This window comes from Chiloscyllium punctatum, chromosome 4, assembly GCF_047496795.1.
Source record: "Chiloscyllium punctatum isolate Juve2018m chromosome 4, sChiPun1.3, whole genome shotgun sequence".
NCBI classification, from domain to species: Eukaryota; Metazoa; Chordata; class Chondrichthyes; order Orectolobiformes; family Hemiscylliidae; genus Chiloscyllium; species Chiloscyllium punctatum.
The window spans coordinates 37,174,438-37,187,146 of record NC_092742.1 but is presented as its reverse complement, the minus strand read 5'-3'; the positions used below and the strand labels follow the sequence as shown (position 1 = coordinate 37,187,146).

At 37.4% G+C, this 12,709-nt stretch overlaps 1 protein-coding gene across 2 annotated transcripts in view; it reads right to left on the bottom strand.

Moving 5' to 3' along the window:
* Window positions 1-12,709, bottom strand: part of LOC140476194 (echinoderm microtubule-associated protein-like 5) — a 230,028-nt gene that overhangs the window by 121,111 nt on the left and 96,208 nt on the right. For both annotated transcript variants that reach the window (XM_072568398.1, XM_072568400.1), the window contains exons 8-11: window positions 11,476-11,613; window positions 6,320-6,576; window positions 5,494-5,706; window positions 748-915 (exon numbers count right to left, since the gene is read on the bottom strand). In XM_072568398.1, coding sequence (XP_072424499.1) covers window positions 748-915; window positions 5,494-5,706; window positions 6,320-6,576; window positions 11,476-11,613 — 776 coding nt within the window. The remainder of the gene's footprint in view (window positions 1-747; window positions 916-5,493; window positions 5,707-6,319; window positions 6,577-11,475; window positions 11,614-12,709) is intronic.

Here is a 12,709-nt window from a genome sequence, read left to right as displayed (position 1 = left end):
GCATACTTCATGTAACTGTACAGCACAGAAGGCCATTCATCCCTCAGATTTGTAATATTTTTCACTGAGTAACCCACTTAGCCTCACTCTTCCATTCTATCCTTGTATCTCTATAATCTTTTCTCATTCCCTTTTGAAGGCTATCATTGAATCTATGTCCACCATCCTATCAGGCAGCAGGTTTGTTGCACTGGAGCTTCAGTTAATCACCTTAAATCGCTGCTCTCTGGGTTATCAACTACTGAAACAATTTATTTTTAAATACTTTATCTAAACATTTCATGATTTTAAATACCTTGTCCAAATCCCCTCTTGGCCTTCTCTGTTTTGAGAGAACATGTTTTGCTCAGTGCAAAACTGAATGAGAGCACCCGTTCATTTTGCATCAAATCAACTTTTATTTTCTATTGCAGTCAATAGAGAACAAGAACAAGTGGTTGTGAAATGGGCAAGTGATTCAATGGAGCAGGAAAATCAATGTTTTGGGTTAAAGCCCTTCATCAGGAATTTTGCCTGAATCATTGATTTTCCTGCTCCTCAGTTGCTGCCTGACCTGCTGTGCTTTTCCAGCACCACACTCTGGACTCTAATCTCCAGCATCTGCAGTCCTCAGTTTTGTCTAGGTGATTCAATGCCCTCAGTTTTATATTTGGTAATTTGGCAAAAACTGCCTCTCAAATCTGTGATGCAATTAGTACAGTAAACTGACAATGCAGTTTTGAGTATATAATTGGAGTGCTAGCTCACCTTGGAGTACAATATGAAGAAATTCTTTAGACTTTCTTTCAGGGATAAGTTGCCACTGGAAAACTGAATGATCTGCTCCACCAATAGAAAGAACCCATTGGTAATCATATGACCATCGCACATTGGTCACATGTGCTGAATGACCGATATATTTTTTAAACTTGGCTCCTGAAAAACAACAATTACATTTCTGTAGAAAGCAACAAAATCTTTCACAGATGGCAAAAGTATGAAATGCATAAACTTCTCTTATATACTTTTACCAAACTCAGTACCTCACTTTTACCATCAATTGCTGGAAGCATTGATACAAACATGTCTGTTAGTAAATAATGTCTCAGGTTCAGTGGCAACAGTTACTCTCAAAAATTGTCTCACCACCTTACATTTGTGGGAATTAACTCATATTCCCATGTATATACATGTAGTAGCATAAACAGGAGCATAAAATAATACCCTGGTATTTGAACTGGGTATTTTTACTTTATCAATCTCCTCAAAGGCAGATGGAAGAATCACTTGGTGAGGCAATGTGGAAATATGGATCAATAAGTGGCTTTATTTTACAGTAAGATGTTCATACAGAATAGCAGTTATGACTGGATTCAAGACGTGCAACTTGGCTTTGCGTATAATCACAAATTATTTTTAAAATGTCACACTTTCCCAAAGTGTTATCCAGCTTGATTCAAGTATGATAATTTGAATATTCTAATCATTGATTCTAACTGTCTTGTGGGCTTTGCTGCCTGACTCTCTCATATTACTGTTATTTCAAACATTTCCCTGACTGCCTATGTTTGTATGAATTGTAAAAGACCAGGAATTCTACTTGAGCTTTCAGTGGGAGAAGATGTATCAGTACCAATGCCCTAAGGTCCTAGTTATTAAGTCTGACCAAAAGTAGTTGTGCTCATTGTAATCATGCTTTCCTATTACCTGATTACCAGTGTCAAATAATGCTGAGTGAGCAACATGACTGTGAATTTGATTAGTCATAATGGGCAAGTGAAGACAGCCAATCTGAACAACTAGAGAGATAAGTTGGATGTGATTCCATGAGAACCAGAACAACATCCATAGATCCAGGACACCTTCAAAAAGAAGAAACTGCCTGGTCTAAGAATCCAGGATACTGACAAAAAAGATTACATCTTCCATTTAAAAAGCAATTGCCTTATCTAGAATCCAGGATTGTACAAGGAAGAAAGTACTTATTGCAGAGCAGTTGTCTTCCAGGAAGAAAATTTCAAAAGAAAAAAAGCATGTTCCTGGAAAGTTAAAGTCTACCAAAAAAAAATGAAATCCTTAGTGAAGGATATCTGAGATACAAAAGATTCTCCTGTGGAGAGATTTTTCACAGATTGGAACCAAGGTTAACAGCCTTAAAGTGAAAGACTTACTATTCTTTCACTTCAAAAGAAAGTGCCTTCTCAGAGAAGAGTGAACCATCCAGACCACTTGTGAAGTCAGGGACTTGGGGTAGATGGAGAAGTAATAAAATAATATAATGTAATTAATGCACCATAATACATGATTGTATAATGAGTGAACAATGTGGAGGGAAAGCTTGGAGGAAGATCTTGCATAAGGCAATATTTCTGAAGGGATTGATGTTTGTGTTACATTGGTTGAACCAATTCAATTGATGTCAAACACAATCTTTGATGGAGACAAGAGGTCTACTCTGGCTTTCAGAGGGTGCAAGTATATTTGTATGAGCTCCTCAAGATCTTAACAATTACGCCTGACCAAGTGTAGTTGTACGTATGGTCATCATGTAATAAACCTTATTATCTAAGGCCAGTGCTTCTTCTGTAGATACTCTATGGTATTATATCCTCTACCACTAATCATGAGATACCACAAGGTACTAGCAGTGGTCATCTGGGAAAACAGCACAGTATGTTTTTTCAAGCAAAGGATTGAAAATTGTCCAAAATCATGACTGAACGTGTTCTGGTTACCAAGATATTCTAATAAATTGATTATTAAAGTTAAGATGAATTGCATATAAATTACTTACCAGCTCAGCTTTGTATAATCTATGAAACTTGCAATGTTGGGATCTGAAAGTATTTCCTTTACAAATATTTTGAAGTTTTAAATTTCAAAATATTTGTAAATGAATTACTTTTAAAACTTCAGTAACAACCATAAACTTAAATGCAGTACTTTCAAGGTTAGTATTAAGACAAAAGTTTAAAAGGCTGTTTCAACAGAATTACTCTGAATCATTAACTTTGAACTACTTTTCTTTTATCCCTGAGGAATTAATGACTCCAAGAGAATACAAATCTGAAAGAACTATGCACCAATAGACAAATGTTTGAGACCATAAATATTTCTGAATCATTAACATTGAACTAGTTATTTTTGCCATTGCAGAATCCAAAGCATTACTGATACAAAAATAATACAAATGCTTCTCAACATAAGCCTCTTTTAAAAGACTACAAGTCATTTAAGAAGCACACTTTTGCATGTGACTAATACTTGAACACACAAGAAACATTATTGTACTGAACAAACATACTGCAGTTTTACTACATTTACAAAGTCTTAAATCTACTAAGTGTCCAATGGAATGCAGTGGGGCAGTTTGCAGTTTTATTGTCAAATATACATTGCTACAGGTCACCTTGAAGTCCATCACATTATGCATCTATTAACCTATGTTCCTATTCTTTAAAGCTTTGGATAGAATTGACACATGTATCCATTTTCTGAACTTCAAAACTATTTTTCTCACTGGGATGGAAATATATTGAAGTCATTATAAACTCAAGATTGTGAATGGTGACATTTTCAGTGCCAATTTCTCTTCACTGCTGCAAAATACTGCATCCCACTTTAAAAGAAATTTACCTCTCCTGTCAAAAAACTCTGCTATTCATTTGGACATTTAAAAGAATGTACAATTTAGTCTTAATAATACGCCGTAAGAAATATCTTCTAGAAAAGATTGCAAATGCAAGTCTTCCCACATATTACAAAAGAATTTGGCACTAGTTAACATAAACAAAAGGTAGTCACAAAACAATTTTACTTTTTAGCAGCACTGTGCCTTGTATGACATTTCTTCCAGACTTTTTACAATCAACTTTTTTGGAGACATCATTACACCCTATCTGGTGGGACTTGAACCTGGGGCTCTGGGCTAGGATGTAGGGACACCACCATTGTAGCACAGGAGCATTTACATGACCCTTTATCATGAATCAATGATAGTTTATAGGCGCAAGTAATTAAGAAACCAAATGAAAAATTGGCCTTTATTGCTAGTGGGTTGGGATTTAAAATTAGGGATGTTTTGTTACAACTTTACACAGCGTTGGTAAGGTTGTATTTGGAGGACTGTAGACAGTTTTGATCCCAGTATTTAAAAAGGAATATATCGGGATTGAAACAGTTCAATCTGAGATTCACTAAGCTCATTCCTAGGTTGAAGGGATTGACTTATCAAGAATAACATGTTCAGCCTTTATTCATTAGAGTTTAGAAAAATGAGAAGTGATCTTATTGAAACAAAAAAGATTCTGAGGGGACTTGACAGGACAGATTTTGAGATGATATTTCCACTTGTGAGTAAGTCTGAAACTTGGGGAATGGAGATACAAAGGAATTTCTCTTAGAAGATAGTGAATGTCTGGAATTCTCTATTCCAGAGAGTTGTGGAGGATGGATCACTGAAAATATTTGAAGAAGAAGAAAATGATTTTGTTTTAAAATATTGAGCTTTCTAAGGAGACCACAGACCATAAGACACAGGAGCAGAAATTAGACCAATCAGCCAATCGAGTCTGCTCTACCATTCAATCATGCCTAATATGTTATTCAACCCTATTCTCCCACTTTCTCCCCATAACCCTTGATACTCAAGAACCTATCTATCTGAGTCTTAAATATATGCAATGACCTGGCCTCCACAGCCTTCTGTGGCAATGAATCCCATAGATTCACTACTCTCTGGCTGAAGAAGTTTCTCCTTATATACATTCTAAAACGTCTTCCCTTTACTCTAAGGCTATGCTCTCGGGTCCTAGTCTCTTCTGCCAATGGAAACATCTTCCTAACATCTACTCTGTCCAGGCCATTCAGTATCCTTCTCAACTCTATCGAGTATAGATCCAGAGTCCTCAAACGTTCCTCATGTGTTAAACGTTTCATTCCTGGGAGCTGGCACATAAGGCCTGAGGCAGAAGAGCCATGATCTTGTTAAATGGAAGGGCAGGCTTGAAGGAACCAATGTCATACCACTGCTTCTATTTCTTATGTTTGATAAATTTGTATATTTCCACTATCGTTTCTGCTTTACTTAATTTGTTCCTACCGGTACACTAAGTTAATGTTAACATATACTGAAGGAGCAATGGCCTGAAGCTTTATGGTTTGTTAAGCAAACAGATAATAAAATTGTGTGGTTCTTTTCTGTCTCCTTGTTTCACAGAAAAGCAGAAAGTAAACCTCAATCAAAAGCAGAAATTTCTGTATATATGGCTCACTAAGTGTTAAGACATTAACTCTGATTTCTCTCCACAGCTGCTGCCAGACTTGCTGATATTTTCCAGCAATTTCGGTTTTTGTTTCAGATTTCCAGCATCCATAATTCTTTCGGTTTTTTTCAGTCAAGTAAACCTCAATGTTGCATGGAGGCTTGGATTAAGGCATATGATTAATAAACTACAAATAATTAATTAAAATAGACTGCAATACATTCACATAACTTTTCAAAAACAAAATTACCTCTTTTGAAACAAGGATATCGAAAAAGTTTCACTAGTCCATAATCATCTGCAGTAACTAAAACCTGGTCCTTGAAATTTGCATCCACTGAATTAATGCCATTGACATCTAAATATTTAGGCCATATTCCATTCACTTCTGGGCCCAAAACACAAGTCCAGGTTGCCCACTGAACATCTTTTACCTCTTCTTTATTTGTAATTTCTTTACCACCTAAAATAGGACAAAAACAAAATGACACCAGAAAATAAATCTGAAACAAACAAATTTAGAAAACAGGATAAAATTTTAGCTATTTGACCCAGCATCTAGTCCATATAGATGAACAGCCATACATTATGTATCTTCACTGTTCCCTGTTGACTCCCTGGCTCCCAGTAGATAGAATACAAAATTCGTAATTTAGTTTTTGCATCCTTCTTTGGATTACTTTACTTACATTCTTACTTTACTGTGCTTTTACAAACTTGCCCAGTCCAACATCTCATTCAAGTTTTTGACCCCCCATTTCTTCCCTCCTCTCCCCAACCTCCACCCCACACCTTGCTTTCCCTGCACCAGCTCCCTACAGTTGCTGGTAGAAGCATAGGTTATTATCCTTTGACAGATTGCAATCAAAGACTTTCCCTTGCTACCTTCTTAATTTTCTCACACTTCCTTTTACAGTACTGAACCACAGAACATATTGTTAAATGAAGAGCATGCAATTTGAGAAGAGTTTTATCACAAATCAATTCTTCTAAGAATTATAGTATAAAGTGACAAATCAAGAAAATTAAACATGCAGTTAGACATTTATATTCTTTTATCAAGGTGAAATCCTTACTTGGCATGTTGTAAAACAATCTTTTTCCAGAACCATCATTAGTTTGCAAGTATTTACTATCAGTTGACCAATCCATATGTGTGATGAAGCTCAAAGATCCAAAACATTCGCCAACTTTTTTATAGCGTTGCAAAACTCCGTAGATATCAATGGAACTATCGTTTGAGCCCACAGCCAAATATGATCCATCAGGCGAATATTTTAATTCATGAATTGCTTCTTTCCTATCCTTAATATGAACAACTTCAGTCATATCTCTGTAACAGTAAAACAATTTACCATGAAAATGGTCCAAAATGCAATCTCCAACATTGTTCCAGCTTCCAGTGGCACATCAGTACCACTGGGAAAATGGTGCACCTGCTGCATCTTTCTATTACCAGGTTCAATAATTGATGTTAATATGGGAATTTATAATGGAAACAAGTTCACAGAACAGTACAGTATTTTTGACACATTACTAGTTGAACTCCCAAGGTGTTATCACTCCAGGGAGTTTTGGGCACACTGATTCGCCATATTAAATGTGCCTACAGGGTCGAGTATAATTGAACTAGAACAGATAGACATAGTCTAAACTTCTAAAATCATGCAGTGCGTCTCAACTTTTTGTATTTCTTTTATGCATTTCTATACCTACATTAGAAGGTAAATTAACAGAACGTAATGACAGAAATGCATATAAAAAGTATAGATAGAAAGGCATAATAATTATACATATTGCAGAAAAAAGTCATGCGTATATCAACTATAAACTCAGCATCTAAATGACAAGTGTCTGACCAACAATTTCAGAGGTAATTCATTAACCATGTTTCTCTATCCATATATGCTGTTATACCTGCTGAGTTTTGCCAGCACTTCCTATTTTAATTTAAGATAATTTATTACTGGACCCCAGACTACTGGCCTGCTAAACAGCAAGTGATAGACAAACTGAAGAAATCCCATGAACAACAGATCAGATCTAAGTTCTACAGTCCTATCTCATCCAATCATAAGTATTAGCGTACAATTAAACAACTCACAGGAGGCAATTGCTCCACAAATATCCCTATCCTTAATAACATCAGTGTAAAAGACAAAGCTGAGCATGAGTAGCAATCTTCAACTGGAAGTATCAAGTGGATGATCCAATTTGATTTCTTCTGAAGGTCCCTGGCATTACAAATGCCAGCCTTCAGCTAACTTGATTGAATCCCTTCAGTAGCATGAAATGGCTAAAGACACTGGATACTGCAGAGGATGTGGGCTCTGACAATATTCCAGGAATAGTTCTGAAAACCTGTCCTTCAGAACTTGCCACACTCATAGCCAGGCTGTTCCATTTACAACACTAGCATCGACCTGATAATTTGAAAATTGCCCAGGTATATCCTGTACACAAAAAGCAGGCCAAATCCAACCAATCAGTAGGTTATCAGTAAAATAATGGAAAGGGTTTGTGCTTTTAAGCAGCACTGCTCATCGATGCTCAGACTCTGTTCCTCCAGGACCACCTAGCTCTTGGTCCTGAAGAAGGGATACGTCTGAGACGTCGATTTCTCTACCTCCGGATGTTGCCTGGGTTGCTGTGTTCTCCCTGCCTCCTGCTTGTCTACCCTGATTTCATTACAGCCTTAACTCAAAACATGGACAGTTGAGATGAGATCCAGAGGAAAGATGAGAAATGGCATCAAGACCACATTTGACGGAGTGCGGCATTAAGGCGTCCTGGAGCAAAACCAGAGTTAAAGGGAATCATATGAAACATCTCAGGTGGTTAAAGTCACACCTAGCATTAAGGGAGCTGTTGTGATTGTCAGAGGTCAGTCATTGCAGTTCCAAGACATCACTGAAGGAGATCCTCAAGTAGTCTCCTAGGCCGAATTAATCTCAGGTTGAATATTGGACCAAACATCCACTCATGCACCACTGATGCTCAATAGCAGCAGTGTGAACCATCTATAAGATGCACTGCAGAAATTCACCAAAGCTCCTTAGACAGCACTTTACAAACCCTCAACCCTACCATCTAGAAGGATATGGGAAGCAGATACATGGGACCTCCAACACATGGAGGTGCTCCTCCAAGCCACTCAACATCTAGACTTGGAAATATAGTACCATTCTTTCAATGTTGCTGGGTCAATGGCAGTTCACCATTACCTTCGGGCTGGGAAATAAATGCTGGCCCATTCACCAAATCCCTTCTGTGAATAAAAAATACCTGATGCATTCCTTCCTTGACCAGCTGTAAAGATATAATGTGCACAACAGTTTGTGCTTCAAAATCTAATCTGGAATAAGTGCTAACCAAGGTGAAAGTTTCTGAGCTGGGAGAGGGTGCAGGCAAAAGCCTTGCCAACATATCCTTATAAGCTTCCACCTCAGAGGTTGATCTAAGGGTGTCCAATGTTGGCCTCTTTGCAGAAGTTCACTAGGTGCCAAATGTAGCTGCAAAAGAGGAGGAACTGGTTGAAGAGGATAAAAAAATCTTGTGCAGATTAAGTATGAGATAGTACTGGTGGTGTAATGAGAGAGCAGCACAGTACAGTAAAACATACAGGATTAATTGTCCATTGAATATTCTCCATCATTACAAGTGATCATGCTCTTCTCTGACCAAATCCAGAATTTTCTCATCTTGGGAGTGAGGAGTCTGATATCCATCATCAACTCTCACCCAAAATGGTCTTGGCCTTCTCAGCCCAGTTATGGGCCAATATTTCATTCACTGAATCAAAGGAGGGATGGAAGTGGATGGAAGAGCTGTTAGTGGTAATGTAAAATCAGGAGTCACACATTACCAGGTTAAAGTCCAACAGGGTTTATTTAAAATCACAAGCTTTCACTTTGCTGCTACTTCACCTGGTGAAAGAGTAGCATTCCAAAAGGCTGTGATTTCAAAGCACCACAGTGTGAGAGCATGTTCCTGACTTGCAGAATTTGAAATAGTGTGCATCTAGACTTTATGCATGTTGTTCGTGATGTGAAAGCTGAAAGGTCTCAACTGTTTTGAGGAATTCTACTTCTCTGGCAGCTCGATTCACTAAGAATGATGTTCAGATGCATAATTAATGAGGTAAAATGTGGAATATTGTAGGAGAAAGGTCATTCTGAATCATAGCAGACTGGAAACCATAAATCTGACTCAACAAAACACTAACTGAAAATGGGAGAATTCCACTCCGTGTAATCTAGTTTTTCCCTGCTCCTTGAAGCATTAAGATTTGTTTTGCCCACAGTATGTTCTAATCTATTATTACTACCTGCTTACTACTTCTACAAACAGTATAATACTTTTACATTTATATTAATACTCATTCCTTTTTCATATGCTTTCTTTGGCAGTCATATTTTCCTTTTCATTCCCCTCCAGAGTTATTGTATTAGGCCTGAATCTCACTTGACCATTTACTCGACATCCATCATATGCCATAGTTTCATCATATCCTCTCCCTCTCCTGTTTTTTGCTCACCTATCCTTCCCCCCCCCCCCTTATACAAGTTAACTACATTTCAACATCTGTTGCTTAAAAATCATTCATTTGAATGTTATGGATGTTTCTGTCAGTCTTTGGTTCAATTTTACCCATGCTAGATTCTCTCTTGTTTCATTTAAATTCCCTCCTCCAGTTTAGAAGTTCTGCCCTTGACTGTTCCTTGCTGTTTACCAGTATAATCAACACTCTATGATATAACAATGATTCTTAACCATGTTTCCTGAAAGAAACTTGGTCTACATGGCTCATCTAATTCTCCAGCCCTAGATTGCAGTTGGACCAAGATTGTATTGCCTAAAAAAGCTCTCCTGAACACATTTGAGAGATTGAAAGTGCTGCAGAAACTCAACACAGTGAGGAACAGAGTTAAAGTTGAATCTGATATGATACTTCATCAGAACATCTGAGTTCTTGTTGTAATTGTGCAAACTGGTCCAAACTTTGAGTATTATACACAATTTTGGTCTCCATGTCAAAGGAAGAACCCATCCTTGACTTGAAGATGGCACAGAAAAGCTTCTTTAGATTGATTCCTGGGATAAGAGAGTCATCTTAGGATTGATTGAGTACGCTGGGCCTACATTCTCTTGAGAATAAAATAATGAGTTGTGATCTTATTAAAATATAAGATTCTGAGAGGACTTGGCAGAGTAGACAGAGATTGTTGGCCCTGGTGGGAGTCTAGATTCAGGGAGCATAGTCTCAAGAATGTGACAAAGAAGTCTCCACCTGTCTAGATAAGTTCATTTCCAACAATGGACAAGTGACTTTAGCTTACCAAAATTCAGGACAAAGTAGTCCACTATATCAACAGCCAGTCCAGCGTTTTACACATTTGTTCCCTCCACCACTGGTGCTAAGAGGCAGCAGTGTATACCATCAATATTATGCACTCCAGCCACTTGTCTTCTTTTACAGCAGCTTTCAAACACACGACCCCTACTACTTGTTAGAATGAGAGCTGCAGGCACATGAGGGCACTACCAGCTTCAGGTTTCCCTGCATGCTACACACTATCTCAATCTGGAAATAGCCACTTCATCACTGGATCAAGTTTGAGAAACTCCCCACCTGACAGCATTGTGGGTGAACCTACACCACAAAGATCACATGTCAAAGTAATGGATCCTCAATAGCTAATGGTTCATGGATCTCAGAGGAATCATGAAACAATCTCAAATTGGGAATCTTTTGAAAGGTGCATTAAAAAGGTCTCATCTGGGTCCCCAGCCGCCCACATCCCCTTCATGCTAATGTATGGCCTTTGTATACCCATTCCCCCAGCATATATTATACACAAGACAAATACATGTTCTACAATCCATTTTTTAAAAAAATGTTAAACCCACTATTTAAGCATCATTAATAGCAGCTTTGGCTGACAATCCAGGCTCATTATGGGATTAACTCAGTAGGGGTCTGGATTTGACCAGGACAGGTAATTATTGTTTTTGCTTGATTGACATCTTCAGCTGGTTATAAGAAACGTAAAGTTTATTTGACCTCTTTTGTCAATGTCACAATGTTTATCCATATTAGATTAGGAAGGATGAAGTGGTTACAACTTCTATGATTGCTAGAATGAAGAAAGTATTCATTATTCCAAGTGGCTCATGGATCTTTTAAAGATAAACTCAAACAAAGCAGTAGATGGCTCCTGTCTACACTTACCTGATCCGTAGTACAGTAAAAGAACCATCTTTCATACCCAGAGCAAGATGAATGCCATCTGAACTCACAGCAACACAACGAATCGCTTCTTCCATATTGCATCGAGCAATCAGAGCATGATCAATAAGACTCCATATTCTGAAAATATAAATACATCATACCATAGAACAGTGAAAAAAGCTTCTCAGTGTTCTAAATATAATCATCTTCCAAAGTAATCCTGAAAATTTTGCATTGCAAAGGTCATTCCACAAAAAATGTATTAGTTTGAGTAGTTCCTAGAAAGATACTTGATATTCACAACCAATAGTGAAATTGAACTGAGGTGATGTTTCAAACTAACACCGATTTGTCTCCCAAGAATTTGAACATTGTTACATCAGAATTAGGTAACTGAATTAAGTTCATCTAGAACTTATTTATAATTTCAGTTAATCTCACTTTCCTTCCTCCCACTCAATGGCTGCTGGCAAATAATTAGTATAGTGAGTTGTATCTCATCAGATTCATTTGCTTTAATTCTCTATTCATTCCTAAATGAAGCATACATGCTGTGAAAAATTTATAGGGTTGAAATTTCAGGTGCTTATATTTTCAAACATTTATTTCAATTGGAATATAATAATTTAAGAACCACACAATGCTTAATATTATTGAACAAATGAAGTAAATGCTTCCAAATAAAAAAAAGGTCTACTTTCTCTACTAATGGCTATCTACTCCCTTTAGGTATAGATCACATTATCAAAATTAATTCCAATCTAAAGAAAATGACAGTAACATAAAAATTATGAAAGTACAGCACAAGTATTAAATCTACTATTTATGGTTGGTGGTAATTTATAGATTGGCAAAGGTTTCTGTGTTGAGAGTGTGGTGCTGGAAAGGCACAGCAGGTTAGGCAGCATCCGAGGAGTAGGAGAATCGACATTTCGGGCATAAGCACTTCATCAGGAATGAGGAGCCTCATTCTGCCTCATTCCTGATGAAGGGCTTATGCCTGAAACATCGATTCTCCTACTCTTTGGATGCTGCCTGACCTGCTGTGCTTATCCAGCATCGCACTCTCAACTCTGATCTCCGGCATCTGCAGCCCTCACTTTCTCCAAATGTTTCTGTGCATCAGTCTTTAGCTTTGATTTCACGTATAGGAGATTTCAGATTTCAGTTTCCTGAAGTCAAAGCTCAAAACTGAATTTGAACAGCAAAAATAATCACCTGAACTTCAACTGAG